The sequence below is a fragment of the Papaver somniferum genome, chromosome 7 (assembly GCF_003573695.1).
Source record: "Papaver somniferum cultivar HN1 chromosome 7, ASM357369v1, whole genome shotgun sequence".
Lineage (NCBI taxonomy): Eukaryota > Viridiplantae > Streptophyta > Magnoliopsida > Ranunculales > Papaveraceae > Papaver > Papaver somniferum.
Genome location: NC_039364.1, coordinates 28,125,694 through 28,146,804, shown reverse-complemented (window position 1 = coordinate 28,146,804; position 21,111 = coordinate 28,125,694). Strand labels below are relative to the sequence as shown.

The following is a 21,111-nucleotide window of genomic DNA, read 5'->3' as shown; positions in this document are numbered from 1 at the left end:
CCCAATTTTCATAAATCTTCTACTTCTTCTACAACCCCTATCATTACTCATCCCCCTATACCTACTAAAACTGACCCCCTACTTCCACCTATCAAGAAACTTACCCCTCAACAAATGAAAATTCACAGAGATAAAAGCCTCTGTTATAACTGTGATGAATTCTACAGAGCTAGCCACATTTTCAAGACTCAACGATTATTTATGCTTGTTTCTAATGAGGAGGACCTAATGATCAAAGTGATGCATCACCTGATGAGCCTATGACAGATTCTCCCTCTAGTTCTGACACCACTATGGAGATTTCATTGCATGCCCTGACAGGCCATTATGTACATGACACTATTCGTATTTCGGGACATCTCAATAATCACCCTATAATGGTTTTGATCGACACAGGTAGTACTCATAGCTTCATCGATTCTTACATTGAAGACAAGCTTGGTGTACATATTTCACCAACAGATCATATGCTTGTGACTGTTGCAAATGGGGATAACAACATCAGCAAAGGTATATGTATCAACCTTCAGTGGGAAATGCAGGGGTACAATTTTTCTGCTGAATTACATGCTCTTCCTCTCGGTGGTTGTGACATGATGCTTGGGGCAGATTGGTTGCGACAACTAGGTGATGTACTCTTTACCTTTACTAAACTCACAATTTCCTTTTTACATGATGGGTGTCAAATTACATTGCGAGGAAGCTCTTCTAAACCTTCTCTCAGTATTCTCACTGCTATTGCCTTTAAAAAATTCATCAAGAGTAAAGCACCAGCTTTGATTGGTCAATTTTTTTCACATTAATGCTACTCCAGTACATCCAGTTCCTAGTGAAGTTTCTACTTTAATAGACTCATTTACTGATGTTTTTTCTAAGCCTACCCAACTGCCACTTTCTCGTCCATTGGATCATAAAATCTCACTTAAACCTAATTAAATACCTACTTCGCGAAGGCCATAAAAGTGTCCTTTTATTCATAAAGTTGTAGTTGAACAGCTAGTACAAGAAATGTTTTCTACATGGCTCATCCAAAAGAGTCATATCCCCTTTGCATCATTAATCATTTTGGTGAAGAAGAAAGATGGTACGTGGAGATTCTGCGTTGATTATCGTAAGCTCAATGACATGATAGTGAAGGATAAGTTCCATATTCCCTTAATTGATGAACTGTTAGATGACTTGCATGGTGCTACCATTTTTACAAAAATTGATTCACTATCGGGTTACCATCAGATATTAATATACCCACCAGATATCCCCAAGACTGCATTTCACACTCATCATGGACATTACGAGTTTCGAGTCATGCCTTTCGGCCTTACAAATGCGCCTGCAACATTCCAGGCATTGATGAATGAAGTATTTCAGCCATTTCTTCGCAAGTTTGTTCTGGTATTCTTCGACGATATTCTTGTCTACAGCTCATTTCTTGCAGATCATCTGAAGCACCTTCATCTAGTTTTTTCCTTGCTACGCAAACATTCCTTATACGCTAATTTATCCAAATGCACTTTTGCTCAGCCTCAACTAGAGTACTTGGGATACTTGATCACTGGTAGTGGGGTAGCTGCAGATCCTGATAAGGTTGTTGCTATGTTCAGTTGGCCTCAACCACAAAACTTGAAGCAACTACGAGGGCTTTTAGGACTGAATGGATTTTATTGTAAATTTATCAAATGGTATGGAAATATCTGTAAACCACTCACAGAGATGTTGAAAAATGACTCATTCATTTGGACTGATGATGCAATTGTAGCATTTTCTTCTATCAAGTCAGCCATGACTCAAGCACCATTTTTGGCTTTACCTGATTTCAACAAAACTTTCACCTTGGAGACTGATGCATGCTCAAGAGGTGTAGGTGTTGTGCTTCTACAAGATAACATACCCATTGCATTTTTCAGTAGGCCTATGGGACCAAAAGCATTTGCATTATCTACATACGAGAAGGAATTCTTGGCCATTGTAATGGAAGTTCAGAAGTGGAAATACTATCTCAGTCACGGCCAATTTTCCATTAACACAGATCACCAAAGTTTGAAGTACCTGATGGAACAGAAACTCTCCTCAGCACTACAACAGAAATGGATAGTCAAGCTAATGGGTTTCAACTATGTCATCAGGTATAAGAAGAGTCGGGACAATAAGGTTGTTGATGCACTTTCCAGGTTGCCCCATACTTCTTATTCTGCTTTGTCTGTATCTCAACCCCAATGGACTGTTGATATTATCTTCAGCTATGATTCAGATGATGTAGCACAACAGCTCATTCAGAAGCTATTTATCTCTCCAACACTATATCATTATACTTACCAACAAGGAATGTTGAGGTTCAAAAGAAGGTTATATATTGGGTCAGGTAATGACATTCTATCCTCTATTCTACATTCAGTAAACTCCTCTGCAGTGGGTGGCCATTTTGGCATTGTAGGTACTTACAACAGAGCAAAAGAACATTTCTTTTGGCCTCTCATGAAGAAAGACATCATCCAGTTTGTCTCCATCTGCGACATCTGCCAATGCAACAAAGGCGAACAATCTTTTCCTGAAGGTCTTCTACAACCTCTTTCAATTCATGATACAGCTTGGAAGGAGATCTCTTTGGATTTCATCAAAGGTTTGCCTATGTCCTTTCAAAAAAATGTCATTTTGATAGTAGATCGCCTAACCAAGTATAGCCATTTTATCCCACTTAGCCACCCTTTCACTGCCATCACAGTTGCTAAGAAATTCCTCTCCAATATTTTTAAACTGCATGGTTTACCTACTACTATTGTAACTTACAGAGACAAAATTTTCATAAGTTAGTTCTGGCAAGCCTTGTTTAAATCTCTAGGTACTACACTGAAACTGAGCTCATCTTACCATCTTCAGATTGATGGTCAAACTGAAAGAACAAACGCATATGTAGAACAATATTTACGATGCATGTCAGGTTCACAGCCTAAGCATTGGGTTCAGTGGTTGGCCTTAGCAGAATATGGTTTAACACCAATTATCATACCAGCCTCAAAATGTCTCCTTTCCAAGCATTATATGGGTCCCCATTTGGTATTTCCAATTCATACTCCTACTTCTGTGGCTACTGTTGAGGATTACTTACAGGAGAGGGATATTATGCTCCAACTGCTCAAGAATGATCTCTTTAAAGCTCAGAGCATAATGAAGTTCTTCACCGACAAAAAAAGGTCAGACAGGGAATTTGTAGTGGGTGATATGGTGTTTCTGAAACGTCAACCCTATCGACAGACTTCAGTTGCTATTAAGAAGAACTTCAAGCTCTCTTCCAAATATTTTGGGCCATTTGAGGTTCTTCGGCGCATTGGTGTTGTTGCTTACAAGTTAAAGCTGCCAATGGGTTCTCGCATACATCTTATATTTCATGTCTCACAACTAAAGAAGAAGATTAGTCTTATTGCAGCAACATTGCCTCAACTACCACTAGTTCATCACAATGGACATTATGTTATTGAACCAGAGGCTCTCCTTACACTCAGTGGTGGCTTGTCAGTACCTCAGGTCTTGATCCAGTGGTCTAACTCCACCTCTGAAGATGAAACATGGGAGGACACATCACATATGCAAGCTCAATTCCCAGATTTCATCTTTGAGGACAAGGATGCTTAAATGGGGGAGGCAATGTCATATACTCCTCAGCGTATTGGGATTTTGAATTGGGATACATGGACTAATATTTGCTTTTAGACTTTGTATTACTGTTGGGCTTAATTTGTTAGAATAAGAATGAGTAGCTAGGTTATTTCCTAGAGTTCTGAGTCTGTATTTGATGTAATTCTGGCGTAAGTCAGCCAGGAGTGGGTGTTTAAAAACCAATGACCATGTAAAAAAGAACCTAATTAATGAAAAATCATATTTTCCTTTGGAAGATAAACTAGGCTCTGGTTTTCAGAGAGAAGGTAGCTTGCTACCAAGTAATTCATTCATCACTTGTACTAGTTCGGTACAAAAACCATAATTTTTAATAGATGATCTCCTAATTCCCCCTAATGTTAAATTAAAAATAACTACTGCTGCTTGGACGAAAGCTGTGAAAATTGAAAAGTTAGTTAAGGTTAAATAAGCTGGAGTTACTGAAGCAGCTGCTTAGTTTGAGTGACAAATGATCTTTCAATGACGGACCATTGATTCCCATGGGATCTCTTGGACCCTACGGGTCATACTGGCACTTGGCCGCCTGTTAAAATTTTCATCCTTCCCGTCAGTATATTACCGAATAGTCTTGCAGCTCAATTTTCAGTCCTAAGATAAGCTCAAAAAAGATCAAAAAGAAAAATTGGTCAGTTATGTACTTGCAAATGTGTACCACTAACTAGTCTTTTTATTATATCCTGCTAGACGGCTACCCCGAAGTAAAACAAGTACAAGAACAACTGCCGAATTTTTGACTCAGATGATCACTCCTACTATTTTCTTGTTGTTACCATGAATCATGCTCTCTCGATTTCCCCTCACTAAAAAATGGTGTATTCCTAATGCTAGATTTGTTGTTTTGATTAATAGTGAGGCTACGCAGTTATTCAACAATCAAAAGGGTATTAGGCAAGGCGGTCTGATATCCCCATTCTTATTTATTGTGATTGCTGAAATCCTCTTTAAAATGATTAAAAGGTTGCTTATTTGGATCTTATTTCGGGTTTTCAAGTTGCGGATAATGGGACAGTTGTTAATCACCTACAGTTCGCGGATGACTTAATGGTCTTTCTAGACAACTTGGAAGATCAAATTGTTGTTTTGAAGAAAAATTTATTTGACTTTCAGTTAGTAACCGACTTGATAGTGAATTTTAGAAAAAATGTTATTGCCGGTACAGGTGATCATAATGGCTTAGACTGTGTTAATGCTCTGGGCTGCCAATTGGTAGATTTTCCTATTAATTACTTAGGCATACCACTAGGCAGTAAGTCAATGAACAAGGTTATATGTGATGTGATTATTCAGAAGTGCCAACAAAGGCTTAGTACTTGGAAGAGAAAATATATTTCTAAGGGACAAATATTAATATCGATTAACAGTGTTATATCCATTCTTCCGACTTACTATCTTAATATGTTTCAGATTCCTATGTCTGTGGTGAAGGAGATTGAGAATATTATGAGAAACTTTCTCCGTGGTTCTTCGACATCTACAAAGAGACGAAGTTGGGTGGGCTGGTCCAAGGCAAAGGTACCTAAACCGCGTGGTGGACTTGGTATTAAGAAGATCAAGTTAGTAAATAAATCTTTACACTGCAAGTGGATCTGGAGATACGGTAAAGAGAAAGATGTTTTGTGGAGACAAATCATTCATGAGAAGTTTAGAGGTAACCAAAATTCTTTTTTCCCTAATTCTTATTTTAAGTATGCTGATCATAGTTTGTGGGCTGGAATTTTTAAGTCCAAGAACTATGTTATGGATAATACTACACTCACTTTAAACAATGGTTCTAGTATTTTATTCTGGTTTGACATCTGGATAGGGGAGAATACTCTCAAGGAAAGATTTCCAACCCTATTCAAGCTCTCTAGAAAAAAAAGTGCTACTGCTAGGGATATGATCTCTGATCAAGGGGCTTGGAATTTTTATTTTAAGAGAAACCTAAGAGAACATGAATTAGGTGAAGTAGTTATGATGCTTCAGGTTCTGGAAAATTTTACAACAACTTTACACAACAGTGTAGAAGATGACTCTAGAAAGTGGAATTTTGCTGCTGATTTTTTGGTGGCCAATTGTTATGCTTCGCTGGATGTCGATGGGTTTTTGGATTTTCCTTATAGACAGGTCTGGAATCCCAAGATTCCATTGAAGGTGTCGTTTCTAGTGTGGTGTATTTTTTACCAAGGAGCACCAACTCTGGATTACTTATTGAAAGCGGGTAAGGTAAACTCTAGCATTTTCTTATTGTGTGATGTCGAACAGGAAACCCATAATCATCTTTTCCTACACTGTCCGGAGACTAAGAAAGTTTGGCAGTACTTCTTGGAAAGTTTTGGAGAAAATTGAGTGTTTTCAAAAAGTATCAAGACCAACATTTGGGAGTGGTCAAATAAGAAGAGTAGCAAAATTAATGATAAGAAAAGATTTGGGGAATTCTTCCTTTTGCAATTTGGTGGAACATTTGGATGGAGTGGAACTGCAGGCTTTATAATAACAAGAAAAGGAGTTTCAACCAGCTAATAGTTTCGATCAAATGTACTATTTTCAACTGGTCTTTAAATACTAAGCTTTTTGAAGGTTTTTCTTTAAGTACTCTTCTATGTAATTGGGAAGCTGTTACAAGTAACAACTAACTTATATTTTGTTTTTGTCTAATGCTCATCGCTTTAATGAACATTAACTTTTAATATATTGCCCTTTTAAAAAAAAAAAAAAAAGTTAATCTTGGCTTTTTATCTGACGATGAAGTTAATCGCTTTGTCGGAGATGTCCTCTCCGATATATATTACAAGGAAGGGGTTGCGGCTAGGAAGGAAGTTAATTTTGGCTTTTTATCTGACGATGCAAAGGCTCTAAGGCCCGCTGATATTATCTTCTACAACTGGGAAAATGGTCAAGATGTTTGCTTCGATGTTACAGGTGTTTTACCTTTTGCTGGTAACAACGGTCGCGTGTTTACTCCGGGAGTTGTCATTTCTGATGCTATCTCGCGTAAGCACACCAAGTATTTGGATAATTGCTCAGTTCATGGTTATGGTTTTGGAGTGCTTGCTTTTACTACTTTGGGTGAACTTGGTGAAGACATGGTTGTTTTTTTGAAGAGGTTGAGAAATTTCATAGCTAATTATGACCTTAACTATAAGATTGGCAATTCTCTTTTTTATAGATTAGGTATTTCCATTCAAAAGGGTGTTGGGGTTCAGCTTGTTGCTGGGCTTCCCTCCATCGATGTTGTACCTAATTAGATTTTTAATAATATGCCACGGCGGCTCTTTTCACAAAAAAAGAAAAGAAAAAAAAAAATTAGTAGAGGCATAGTATGGTAACTTTAAAAAGAGTCTTCCAATAAACTAAAGTGGCATGCGGGGGTAAATTCGAATGGGAAAAGTCCGGGTGTATGGGCGTTAAGGTGGCCACGGGCAGTTTGACATTTGTTATTTCTTGAGAACGATCAAGTGGACTGATGGTTCTCATGCTCCTTCACACTGCGAAGGTTAGAGTTTGAACCCTTGTAATTGCTAAAATACCTAAATGAATGGAATTTAGGAGTAGTACAGGGACCCTTGTACCAAGCTATCAAAAAAATATTATATATATGTTATTTCTTGTCTTTGCACTTTCATTGAATTTTTACCTGGCGAGATTGGGGTATACCCAGATTAATTGGGGTATACCCATTTTATTCCTATCCAAACTATTGTGCTAAGGGGTGTCTAAAAGGTGTTAAAAAACCAAATTGCACATACTAAAAAACCATGCAGACCAAAACATATTAAAAAACAATCAAAATCTTTCTTCTACACTCTAACTATACATGTGCAATCAAAAAAAAAAAAAACGAAGAATCAAAACGAACCAAAAGTCGGCAAGGTATTTTTTGTCGACCTTGCCGACTATAATATAGTCAGCAGGGTATAATGTTGAATACCATACCGACTTTTCATCTCTGAAATTAGCAGTTACAGGGTCGGCAAGATATCCATCTCTATACCTTGCCGCTTATATTTTAGTCGGCAGGTTATGAAATTAATACCTTGTCGACTAATCATGCATTTGTAACACCTTCTTTGTATGTCAAAACTCCTATAGTCGGCAGGGTATTTTTTTTATCGACCTTGCCGGCGATAAGTTGTCGGCATGTTCTTCATCCGCAGACCTTGCCGGCCGGATATAGTCGGCATGTTCTTCATCCGTAGACCTTGCCAACTTTTCATACTTTCAGAACTGAAATTGTTGATTCCTTCTATAATTTTGAGTATAAAATCGCCAAACGGCTCTACAATCCCATATTTATAAGTGTTTGGGTAGTACGATTTCATTTCCGTTACAAGTAGAATTCTTAAAAAAAAAAAAAAATTCAAAAGTCTACCCACATCCATGAGTTCGATCTAAAATAAAACCTAATTTCAAATTTTTAATCAACTAATTAACTAATTAAATTAATTATCCTAATCACATTTATTAGTGTTAATTAATCAAGGGTACATTAGCCCTTTTTTGTAAATATGTGGATAAGGGGCTTTGTGTTTTAGTTCAAAATGACCTTATTTTGTATCATTTGGTATACCCAATTAATTTGCGTGTACCCAATCAAGCCAGGAATTTTTAGTGGTATTGTAGTGTCTATGCAGTTATAAAATATTTTTGATTGGGATTAACCACAATATTATTATTATTGTTTTTCATATCTATACCACATACGCGATGTATGTTTATTGGCTATGCATCAGTTCACAGCAGCGAGCCAATTAGAAATTAAAAAGAAAAATCTATATGAGTATATGACCATCACATGTTTGACCACACAACACATGAAAATAATATCAATAAACCAAACCTAGTCTTACCAAAACTCGGAATCAAGTCCCTATTTCCCTCCGTCACCCAACACGGTTTTGCCAGTAACTTGTATAAATGTTAGACCACTTCCTCATGTTTTACATTATCTTTCCACTGCTCTCTTTAAGACCACTCAATATATACGTATATTCTCCCTATGTTGTTTTAGTTCTTCCTTTATCAAAATATGTCGAATGAATTCTTCTTTCCAGTCTTACTTGATATCATCATTTTCATTATCTTACTAGAAACTGTTTTAGGAGAAAATAGTACTCAAAACACAACATTCAGAGCTTGTGAACCCAAAAATTGTGGAGCCAATATAACCATAAGCTATCCATTTTGGATAAATGGTGAACATGAATCATATTGTGGTCACCCTGAATTTCAGATATCTTGCACCGAAGGAAAAATTCCTATTCTTCATATATCCGATGAAGATTACCTTATACACAACATTTTTTACAAAAACCAGTCGCTTATACTGACAAATGCTGCTGCAATTTATGATGAACCAAATTGTCCAATTCCTCATCGGAACTTCACCGTCGTCGGCTCACCTTTCTTGCTCAGTACCTATCATATTGATCTATATTTCTTCTACAACTGTAGTTTGGTTCCTACCAATTATTCTGTATTTCCAATCACTTGTGCAAAAGGTTCAAATGAGAGTCTTTCTTCTTATGCAACAATCATCCGTGGACAAGAGGGGAAAAAATTTATGAACTCTAGCTCTGAGAATTGTGAGTCCTTAGTTAGTGTTCCTATAGATATGGAGGAAGGAATGAGTTTAGATTCTTTGATGACAAAGCAGTACTCTGACTTGGTGAAAGAGGGTTTTGTTTTGACATGGAATTCATCAGTAAGTACTGACTGCACTGCATGCCAAAGAAGGGGTGGACGTTGCGGTTTTGAAAATACTACCTTTGTATGTTTCTGTGATGGATCTCCTCAGAACAGATGCATAAATGGTAACTATAAATTTATGATCCCATGTAATAGAAATGTGTATGGTTCTTTTTATTCGCTTTTCCTATATGCAATGAAAATTGACTAATAATTCAAAGTTTGACCTTCTATAGCCCAAAGGCCCCAAACAAAATTAAGGCAGAAGGCCGATCCAACTCGTTATTCTTTACTACTTTTTCTAGTTATTAGTATTATTTAAAAGCGTGCAGTTCTTTTTGTTTTTATTTTCTTCGTAAAATGCATCTTGTTAATTACTTATTCCCATCTCCTTTTGGTAGATTGATTAATTTAGCTTAATGCATCGCGTGAAATTTTTTCTCGCTGAGAGCAATTGTAGTAAGTCATGGTGTTTTCCATGCGGCTATGCAGGTGCAGCGATTTATCTGGGGTCTACTCGAAGGAAGAGCAAGATCATTATAGGTATGCATAACCAGAAAATATTAGTAATCCTTATTGAGCTTTAAACTCCCATAGTATTCTCTTCTAGATGAAAGATGACGAGTTGAAAGCTAGCAGAGTGGTTGGATTTAATACAACTAATATAATGGCGGGGTGATCCTGTGTTTTTCATGACTATGCTGATTGCTGCATCTGGGAATTAAAATATACAAGAGATATTTGTAGGGTATATATGCACAACACCCCTCTTTGTTTGACTAGGGATTTCAAGAATGCTTACCGAAACATCAAGCCTGATTTATAAAAATATTGTTCGTTATGTTCTGTAGTATGAATCCATATCGTGTATTAATCATGACATTGATCTCATGGATGAACTAAACTTTTTTTTTGAAACATGAAGATGAACCAAACTGATTGCAACTTGCAACGTCACCTTTCATTTATAGGTGTAATGGCCGCATTTGGTGCAGTGGTATTGTGTCTATCTACTATAAAGCTAATCCAATGCTTGAAAAAGGAGCCCTCGTTTGATAATGATTTATCATCCCCGAGATTTTGGAGGGTCATAAATAAGAATGACCAAAACATTGAGGCCTTCTTAAGAACTCATGGATCCTTAGCTCCAAAGAGATATAGCTATATGGATGTCAAGAAAATGACTAATTCCTTCAAAGAAAAGCTTGGAGAAGGAGGCTGTGGTTCTGTCTTCAAAGGAAGGCTTCATGATGGTCGTCTGGTTGCTGTGAAGGTTCTAGTCAGCAAACCAAATAGGGATGACAATGGAGAAGACTTCATCAATGAGGTTGCAAGCATTAGTAGGACTTCTCATGTTAACATTGTTACGCTACTAGGTTTTTGTTATGGTAAGCATAACCAAAAAGCTCTTATATATGAATTTATGCCTAATGGTTCACTTGACAGATTCATTTACGGCAAAGATCTAGCATCATCAGAACCAAGTGGTCTTATCGTAGGATGGGAAATATTATACCAATTTGCAATTGGAATTGCTCGTGGACTTGAGTACTTACACCGTGGTTGTACCACACGAATTCTACATTTTGACATAAAACCTCATAACATTCTCTTAGATGAAGAGTTTTCTCCAAAGATAGCGGATTTTGGACTAGCAAAGCTTTGTCCTCAAAAGGAGAGTATCATATCTATGTTGGGTGCTAGAGGGACTGCTGGTTACATAGCTCCAGAAGTGTTCAGTAGAAACTTTGGTGGTATTTCTCACAAGTCAGATGTGTATAGCTATGGAATGATGGTGCTAGAAGTGGTCGGGAGTAGAAAGAACTTTGATGTCAAAGTGGGGATGAACCATTCTTCACAACTTTATTTTCCAGACTGGATTTATGATCGTCTTATTCAGGACCAAGATCTTGGTCTTCATGGGGTAATGACCAAAGAAAGAGAGGACGCTACCAAAAAAATGATTGTAGTAGGTTTGTGGTGCATACAAACGAATCCCCTGAATCGACCTTCAATGAGTAAAGTGTTGGAAATGCTGGAAGGAAATGTCGAAGCCTTAGAGATCCCACCAAAACCTTTCCTTTCTACTCCTCCGAATTTGCAGCAACCATCAATTTCTTCCTCAACCATCTCAATATCATAACAGAACAGTGGTTGTTGCACTTCATTTTTCGTGGAGGTGATGTAAGTTGCATGGTAAAGAATTTTATAACTGATTTTGAAACTCGTTATGTCTAAACAAGAATTTGAACTAAAAAAGTAAATATGAGCATGTATAATTGATTTTATCATTCAGTGCGTTGCATTGAGAAAATCAGGACCATTTTGGATTTGCAGAAAAAAGGTTAGAGCGAAAGATACCAAAAAAAAGAAGATGGTTTACGTGTTCCATCTTCACTCTCCTCTTCTGATTCTTCTTTGTTCCTTGGGTACTGTCTGGTGCAAATTTTATGTTTTAGACATCATCTGAAAACAAAATAAGATAAAATGAACTCAATCTGATTGTTAGTTTGAGAGCAATAAAGAATTTAAATAAAAAAAAAAGAGAGAGAGAATACCTACTGTATGGAAACTTGTGTGTGAAACGGAAAATATTTTTGCCAAAAAAGTAAAACTACAAACACTGGTTTTGTGATACAAAAGTCTCCAGTAGGTAATCTGTATCGATTTTGAAGGAAAACTCCTGAGTGGGTTCATCCCAAATTTTCAATGGGTGTGTTTCTAGAAGCAAAAGATGAAAAACATGTGGTTTGTGAGGAGTAATAATACAAGTCTTGCAACTTATTTCTCAGTCAATTTAAACATCAGTGTAAGTCAACTTACAGAAGTCAAAGTTGGATAGCTCGAAAAGAGAAGGTGGCTGTGGAATTTGCTAATGTGAACCACGACTAGTCTTTTCATTATATCCCGTCATGCCCAGTGGAGGTTCTGGCTCAAGATTGAAGATGATCACTACTACCAGCAAGGCAAGCCATCTCTTTTCTTTTTACCATGAATCATGTTTTCTCTAATTTCCTTCATTAACATCTCCTTAGCTCAATTTTGAATTAAATTAAACATGTTGAATTTTGAATTCTTCTTCCCAGTCTTACTCGATACTATCATTTTATTTATCTTACTAGAAACTGTTTTAGGAGAAAATACAACATTCAGAGCTTGTGAACCTAAAACTTGTGGAGCCAATCTAACCATAAGCTATTCGTTTTGGATTAATGGTGAACAAGAATCATACTGTGGTCACCCTGGCTTTCATGTTTCTTGTACTGATGACAAAATTCCTATTCTTCATTTATCCGAGGAATATTACCTTATACGCAACATCTCTTACGAAAACCAGTCGCTTTTAGTGACTAACGCTGCTGCAATTTTTAATGAACCAAGTTGTCCAATTCCTCATCAGAATTTCACCGTTGTCGGATCGCCTTTCTCATTTAGTGATTACCACATTGATCTGCACTTCTTCTGTAACTGTAGTTTGGTTCCTGAAGAATACTTCGTATTTCCTATCACTTGTACGAAAAATTCATATAAGAATCTTAGTTCTTATGCAACAATCATCCATGAAGAAGGGGGATTTGAATTTGTGAATTCTAGTTCAAAGAAGTGTGAGTCCTTAGTTAATGTTCCTATTGAGATGGACGAAGGAACGAGTTTAAATACTTTGATGGAAAAGCAGTACTCTGACTTGATTAAAAAGGGTTTTATTTTGACATGGAACTCATCAGTAAGTGACTGCAATGAATGCCAAAGAAGCGGTGGACGTTGCGGTTCTGAAAATACTAAATTTGTATGTTTCTATCTCAATGGATCTCATCAGAGAAGCTGCATAAATGGTAACTATAAATTTATCTAATTTATAATTTCTTGTTCCCATGTAACAAAAATGGGTATGATTCTTTTTGTTGTTGTTTTTTCCTGCATATAATGCATGTTGTTACCATCACCTTGTTGAAAATCCTTTTTGATTTTAAGGAACGGATTTTGGTAGTATTCCCTCACAAGAACACCTTAGTTTCACTGAAAGAAATAGGGGAAGAAGATACAAAGATAATGGAGCAGATTATTGAGGAGACGGAAATCCATGATCAGCCTTTGTTGCAGCTGCATGTAGGAGGATGAGATCCCTGATTACATACTTTAAACTAAACTGGCCAGTTAATCTTTGTTTGAGTTTCACTTTGAAATTGGATAGAGTAACATTCGTGTAACCCTAAATGATGTTGGCATTGTCTTGGTGAGCAATATATGGAGACTATTTTTATATCACCTACCAATTTTACGGGAGTGTTTTTTACTTTGTTATTTTAGGCTATAATGCTCTGTTAACTCTGATTTTTTTTCATGACTTGGCCTTATTTTAATGAGAGAATAGTAACTTATGTTGTTTATGTATGGGAGTCGAATAATTAAATGCAGGCACAATTGTGGAAAGTCAGAGTTAATAGGGGTAGCAAAAGAGTAAGATTAGGTTTGGAGGAGAATTTAGGCTTAGCCCAATGTGAAGGATAGCAAGTGCACACAGCCTTGCTAGTAGTTGGAATAACCAAGTCTATTGACAACAACTTGGAATCCAGCGTCCTTAGTTAGTGTTCCTATAGATATGGAGGAAGGAATGAGTTTAGATTCTTTGATCACAAAGAAGTACTCTGACTTGGTGAAAGAGGGTTTTGTTTTGACATGGAATTCATCAGTAAGTACTGACTGCACTGCATGCCAAAGAAGGGGTGGACGTTGCGGTTTTGAAAATACCACCTTTGTATGTTTCTGTGATGGATCTCCTCAGAACAGATGCATAAATGGTAACTATAAATTTATGATCCCATGTAATAGAAATGTGTATGGTTCTTTTTGTTCGCTTTTCCTATATGCAATGAAAATTGACCAATAATTCAAAGTTTGACCTTTTATAGCCCAAAGGCCCCGAACAAAATTAAGGCAGAAGGCCGATCCAACTCGTTCTTCTTTACTACTTTTTCTAGTTATTAGTATTATTTAAAAGCGTGCAGTTCTTTTTGTTTTTATTTTCTTCGTAAAATGCATCTTGTTAATTACTTGTTCCCATCTCCTTTTGGTAGATTGATTAATTTAGCTTAATGCAACGCGTGAAATTTTTTCTCGCTGAGAGCAATTGTAGTAAGTCATGTTGTTTTCCATGCGGCTATGCAGGTGCAGCGATTTATCTGGGGTCTACTCGAAGGAAGAGCAAGATCATTATAGGTATGCATAACCAGAAAATATTAGTAATCCTTATTGATCTTTAAACTCCCATAGTATTCTCTTCTAGCTGAAAGATGACGAGTTGAAAGCCAGCAGAGTGGTTGGATTTAATACAACTAATGTAATGGCGGGGTGATCCTGTGTTTTTCATGACTATGCTGATTGCTGCATTTGGGAATTCAAATATACAAGAGATATTTGTAGGGTATATATGCACAACACCCCTCTTTGTTTGACTAGGGATTTCAAGAATGCTTGCTGAAACATCAAGCCTGATTTATAAAAATATTGTTCGTTATGTTCTGTAGTATGAATCCATATCGTGTATTAATCATGACATTGATCTCATGGATGAACTAAACTTTTTTTTTTTTGAAACATGAAGATGAACTAAACTGATTGTAACTTGCAACGTCACCTTTCATTTACAGGTGTAATGGCCGCATTTGGTGCAGTGGTATTGTGTCTATCTACTATAAAGCTAATCCAATGTTTGAAAAAGGAGCCCTCGTTTGATAATGATTTATCATCCCCGAGATTTTGGAGGGTCATAAATAAGAATGACCAAAACGTTGAGGCCTTCTTAAAAACTCATGGATCCTTAGCTCCAAAGAGATATAGCTATATGGATGTCAAGAAAATGACTAATTCCTTCAAAGAAAAGCTTGGAGAAGGAGGCTGTGGTTCTGTCTTCAAAGGAAGGCTTCATGATGGTCGTCTGGTTGCTGTGAAGGTTCTAGTCAGCAAACCAAATAGGGATGACAATGGAGAAGACTTCATCAATGAGGTTGCAAGCATTAGTAGGACTTCTCATGTTAACATTGTTACGCTACTAGGTTTTTGTTATGGTAAGCATAACCAAAAAGCTCTTATATATGAATTTATGCCTAATGGTTCACTTGACAGATTCATTTACGGCAAAGATCTAGCATCATCAGAACCAAGTGGTCTTATCGTAGGATGGGAAATATTATACCAAGTTGCAATTGGAATTGCTCGTGGACTTGAGTACTTACACCGTGGTTGTACCACACGAATTCTACATTTTGACATAAAACCTCATAACATTCTCTTAGATGAAGAGTTTTCTCCAAAGATAGCGGATTTTGGACTAGCAAAGCTTTGTCCTCAAAAGGAGAGTATCATATCTATGTTGGGAGCTAGAGGGACTGCTGGTTACATAGCTCCAGAAGTGTTCAGTAGAAACTTTGGTGGTATTTCTCGCAAGTCAGATGTGTATAGCTATGGAATGATGGTGCTAGAAGTGGTCGGGAGTATAAAGAACTTTGATGTCAAAGTGGGGATGAACCATTCTTCACAACTGTATTTTCCAGACTAGATTCATGATCGTCTTACTCAGGACCAAGATCTTGGTCTTCATTGGGTAATGAGCGAAAAAAGAGAGGACGCTACCAAAAAAATGATTGTAGTAGGTTTGTGGTGCATACAAACGAATCCCCTGAATCGACCTTCAATGAGTAAAGTGTTGGAAATGATGGAAGGAAATGTCGAAGCCTTAGAGATCCCACCAAAACCTTTCCTTTCTTCTCCTCCGAATTTGCAGCAACCATCAATTTCTTCCTCAACCATCTCGATATCATAACAGAACAGTGGTTGTTGCACTTCATTTTTCGTGGAGGTGATGTAAGTTGCATGGTAAAGAATTTTATAACTGATTTTGAAACTCGTTATGTCTAAACAAGAATTTGAACTAAAAAAGTAAATATGAGCATATATAATTGATTTTATCATTCAGCGCGTTGCATTGAGAAAATCAGGACCATTTTGGATTTGCAGAAAAAAGGTAAGAGCGAAAGATACCAAAAAAAAAGAAGATGGTTTACGTGTTCCATCTTCACTCTCCTCTTCTAATTCTTCTTTGTTCTTTGGGTACTGTCTGGTGCAAATTTTATGTTTTAGACATCATGTGAAAACAAAATAAGATAAAATAAACTCAATCTGATTGTTAGTTTGAGAGCAATAAAGAATTTTGAAAAAAAAAAGACAGAGAGAATACCTACTGTATGGAAACTTGTGTGTGAAACGGAAAATATTTTTGCCAAAAAAGTAAAATTACAAACACTGGTTTTGTGATACAAAAGTCTCCAGTAGGTAATCTGTATCGATTTTGAAGGAAAACTCCTGAGTGGGTTCATCCCAAATTTTCAATGGGTGTGTTTCTAGAAGAAAAAGATGAAAAACATGTGGTTTGTGAGGAGTAATAATACAAGTCTTGCAACTTATTTCTCAGTCAATTTAAACATCAGTGTAAGTCAACTTACAGAAGTCAAAGTTGGATAGCTCGAAAAGAGAAGGTGGATGTGGAACTTGCTAATGTGAACCACGACTAGTCTTTTCATTATATCCCGTCATGCCCAGTGGAGGTTCTGGCTCAAGATTGAAGATGATCACTACTACCAGCAAGGCAAGCCATCTCTTTTCTTGTTACCGTGAATCATGTTTTCTCTAATTTCCTTCAGTAACATCTCCTTAGCTCAATTTTGAATTAAATTAAAAATGTTGAATTTTGAATTCTTCTTCCCAGTCTTACTCGATACTATCATTTTCTTTATCTTACTAGAAACTGTTTTAGGAGAAAATACAACATTCAGAGCTTGTGAACCCAAAATTGTGGAGCCAATCTAACCATAAGCTATCCGTTTTAGATTAATGGTGAACAAGAATCATACTGTGGTCACCCTGGATTTCAGGTTTCTTTTACTGATGACAAAATTCCTATTCTTCATTTATCCGGCGAAGATTACCTTATACGCAACATCTCTTAAGAAAACCAGTCGCTTTTAGTGACTAATGCTGCTGGAATATTTAATGAACCAAGTTGTCCAATTCCTCATCAGAATTTCACCGTTGTCGGATCGCCTTTCTCATTTAGTGATTACCACATTGATCTACACTTCTTCTATAACTGTAGTTTTGTTCCTGAAGAATACTTCGTATTTCCTATCACTTGTACGAAAAATTCATATAAGAATCTTAGTTCTTATGCAACAATCATCCATGAAGAAGGGGGATTTGAATTTGTGAATTCTAGTTCAAAGAAGTGTGAGTCCTTAGTTAATGTTCCTATTGAGATGGACGAAGGAACGAGTTTAAATACTTTGATGGAAAAGCAGTACTCTGACTTGATTAAAAAGGGTTTTATTTTGACATGGAACTCATCAGTAAGTGACTGCAATGAATGCCAAAGAAGCGGTGGACGTTGCGGTTCTGAAAATACTAAATTTGTATGTTTCTGTCTCAATGGATCTCATCAGAGAACCTGCATAAATGGTAACTATAAATTTATCTAATTTATAATATCATGTTCCCATGTAACAAAAATGGGTATGATTCTTTTTGTTGTTGTTTTTTCCTGCATATAATGCATGTTGTTACCATCTCCTTCTGTAGATTGATTTACTTAACTTGATGCATTGCGCAAAAACTTGTAGTGCAAAATGGAAGGGCTTTTTTTACTTGATATTGTGTAATTTTAGCAACGTCTGGAACCAATCTTGTTTTCCATGGCTATGTAGGTGCAGCTCAGAAGTTTAAAGGCAGTTAAAAGCTCTTAATAAGTATTCATAGTATCAACTCATGGATGAACTGGTTGTAGCTTCGAACAACTCTTTTATTTTGATGCCATCTTTCATTTACAGGTGTAGGAGCCGCATTTGCTTCATCGGTACTGTGTGTATCTATTGCCATTTGCTTGAAAAATAATCCCTTAAGGTTTTGGAAAGTCCTAAATAAGAATGACCAAAATGTTGAGGCCTTTTTGAAAACTCATGGATCCTTGGATCCAAAGAGATATAGTTATATGGATGTCAAGAAAATGACAAACTCCTTTAAAGAAAAGCTTGGTGAAGGAGGATATGGTTCTGTATTCAAAGGAGTGCTTCATGATGGTCGTCAGGTTGCGGTGAAGGTTCTACTCAGCAAACCAAATAGGGATAACAGTGGAGAAGAATTCATCAATGAGGTTGCAAGCATTAGTAGGACTTATCATGTTAACATTGTTACTCTACTAGGATTTAGTTCTGATAAGCATGACAAAAGAGCTCTCATATATGAGTTTATGCCTAATGGTTCACTTGACAAATTCATTTACAACAAAGATCTAACATCATCATAATCAGGTTCTACTATAGGATGGGAGTTATTGTACCAAGTTGCGATTGGAATTGCTCGTGGACTTGAGTACTTAGACCGTGGTTGTACAACACGAATTCTACACTTCGATATAAAACCTCATAACATTCTCTTGGATGAGGAGTTTCGTCCAAAGATATCGGATTTTGGACTAGCCAGGTTGTGTCATCAAAAAGAGAGCATCATATCAATGTTGGGAGCTAGAGGGACAGCTGGTTACATAGCTCCAGAAGTATTCAGTAGAAACTTTGGGGGCATTTCTAACAAGTCAGGCGTGTACAGCTATGGAATGATGGTGCTAGAAATGGTCGGGAGTAGAAAGAACTTTGATGCGAAAGTGGGGATGGACCATTCTTCGCAACTATATTTTCCAGGCTGGATTTACGACCATCTTATTCAGGACCAAGATCTTGGTCTTGATGGGATACTGACCGAAGAATGAGAGGATGCTACAAAAAAGATGATCATAGCAGGTTTGTGGTGCATACAAATGAATCCATTGAGTCGTCCATCAATGAGTAAAGTGCTGTAAATGTTGGAAGGAAGTATGGAAGCCTTAGAGATCCCACCGAAACTTTTCCTTTCGTCTCCTCCAAATTTGCAGCAGCTATTAATTTCTTCCTCAACCATCTCGACATTATAACACACTACATTAGTACAGTGGCTGTTGCACTTCATTTTTCGTGGAGGTGATACAGGAGTATCGTAGCAGAAGTTGAGCCATGTTAAGGCTAAAAGAGTGACGTGAAGATTATCTTCACAGAGCTATATCAACAGCTAGATAGTTGAATGCGCAGATTATATGCACAGAACTTAAGTAGTGTGAAGATTATATTCACACAAGTGAATAAACAGAAGCAGACAGACAGCTAAAGACTGTCATATGAGGCTAATCATTAGCCTAGGTAAGTGAGCCATATTGCGACTAATAGAGTATCTTGAAGGTACTAGAAGAGGTGGAAGTTTGTTAACTTAGCCTAGAAGTTTGAGGTTTCCTTACTTAGATTAGGATTCCTAGTATAGATGAGGTTTCCTTACTTAGATTAGGATTCCTAGTTTAGATGAGTTGTAAAACTCATATCTTTATTTTCTTTTTCAACAAGTTTACCCTCCTATAAAAGGAGGAGATTTGTAGGATAGAAAGTTAGAGAAAAACGAGAGAGAGTGCGGCCATTATTATGGTTTGTAATAGAGTTTTTCTTTCAAAGCAGTAGAAGAAGAAGAAGTTAGCAACAACAATCGTGTTATTTAATTTCTATTAGTATTCTTTTCTTTGTGTTCTCTTAATCACCTCTGCAAAGCAGTACTGACTCTAGCTACCCTTGATCGATTACGTATCAAGCGGTATCAGAGCCAGTTTCTGACTTCTAGGGTTAGTTGTGGTGCATGGTCTTAACACGTCAAAAATATACGCGATCAGGGGAAGCAACTGTTATTCTACCAGACACAAGAAAACGTAGAGGAAGTACTAAAACCAAGATGAGAAGTGAAGAAGATAAGGATACTAAACTAACAGATGAGGACAAGTATGCTAAACTTGAACGTAAGGTACAAGATTTAGCAGATACCCTTGTTGTGTTCATAAAAGCAAGTAGTCAAGTCAAAATCTAAAAATAGAGAAGAAGGATTAAAGGAAGATGATGAAGAAAGCTCATCTGAAGAAGGAGAAGATGATATAATAAATAAAAATCCATGTGGGGGATTGAAAATTGAATTCAAGCTCGAGATATCTGACTATAATGGAGTCGTGGATGCTGAAAAGCTTGATGGATGGCTAGATAAGTTGGAAACATACTTCAGAGTACACCAACTTGTTGAGTCACAAAAACTCAGTTTTGCAAGTCTGAAGTTGTCAAACCATGCCTCAACATGGTGGAAAGCTTATAAGAAGAGGTATATTACCGAGAACATGACTTGGCAACAATTTAAGACTCTCATGAGGAAACACTTTTATCCTGTGGGCTATCTGGATGAAAGATGGTATAAGTGGCAGCATCTTCCACAACGATATCAACAAAGTGTTCAAGACTACACTACAGAATTCTATAATCAAGCTCTGACTTTGGGTATAGATATGACCAGTGATGAGACTTTTTGAAAGTACAATGGTGGACTGCTTGATTATATACGAAGGGAGTTGAAACTTTTCAGTGTACAAGACATTGAAGATGCTATAAACAAAGTTGTGGCCATTGAACAGAAGGTTAAAGTTGTTGCAGGATCAGACAACAATAGACTTGTTTCGAGAGGGGAAGATATGACTCAAAGAAGGGTTGAGACGAATAAGAACAAGTCTCAATTAGCTGAACAAGAAGAAAAGGTGTGTGAGCATTGCAGGAGAAAGGTCACATAAAAGACACTGTTTGGACTCTTTATCCTCATCTCAAACCAAAGAAATTGCGT

The 21,111-nt window shown here is 36.9% G+C and overlaps 1 protein-coding gene, 1 long non-coding RNA gene and 2 pseudogenes across 2 annotated transcripts; all 4 read left to right on the top strand.

The window, feature by feature from the left end:
• The first annotated feature begins 8,591 nt into the window (after positions 1–8,591).
• On the top strand, positions 8,592–11,630 carry LOC113296805 (LEAF RUST 10 DISEASE-RESISTANCE LOCUS RECEPTOR-LIKE PROTEIN KINASE-like 2.5). Its single transcript, XM_026545152.1, has 3 exons — positions 8,592–9,464; positions 9,832–9,882; positions 10,311–11,630. The coding sequence occupies exons 1-3, from the start codon at positions 8,681–8,683 to the stop codon at positions 11,480–11,482; spliced, it is 2,007 nt and encodes a 668-aa protein (XP_026400937.1). The 5' UTR covers positions 8,592–8,680; the 3' UTR covers positions 11,483–11,630.
• Positions 11,631–14,089: 2,459 nt separating this feature from the next.
• On the top strand, positions 14,090–15,046 carry LOC113300625. The gene is made up of 3 exons (XR_003335855.1): positions 14,090–14,138; positions 14,506–14,556; positions 14,988–15,046. It is a non-coding gene; the product is annotated as an uncharacterized LOC113300625 (long non-coding RNA).
• An 87-nt stretch (positions 15,047–15,133) lies between these two features.
• LOC113300624 lies at positions 15,134–16,304 on the top strand (annotated as a pseudogene).
• Positions 16,305–17,897: 1,593 nt separating this feature from the next.
• LOC113294431 lies at positions 17,898–19,351 on the top strand (annotated as a pseudogene).
• Positions 19,352–21,111: the final 1,760 nt, after the last annotated feature.

Coding starts and splice junctions, on each gene's coding strand:
- LOC113296805 (XM_026545152.1), top strand. CDS start 8,681: ATGTCGAATGAATTCTTCTTTCCAGTCTTACTTGATATCATCATTTTC. Junction 9,465..9,831: donor TCAGAACAGATGCATAAATG/GTAACTATAAAT, acceptor GCGGCTATGCAG/GTGCAGCGATTTATCTGGGG. Junction 9,883..10,310: donor GAAGAGCAAGATCATTATAG/GTATGCATAACC, acceptor TTTCATTTATAG/GTGTAATGGCCGCATTTGGT.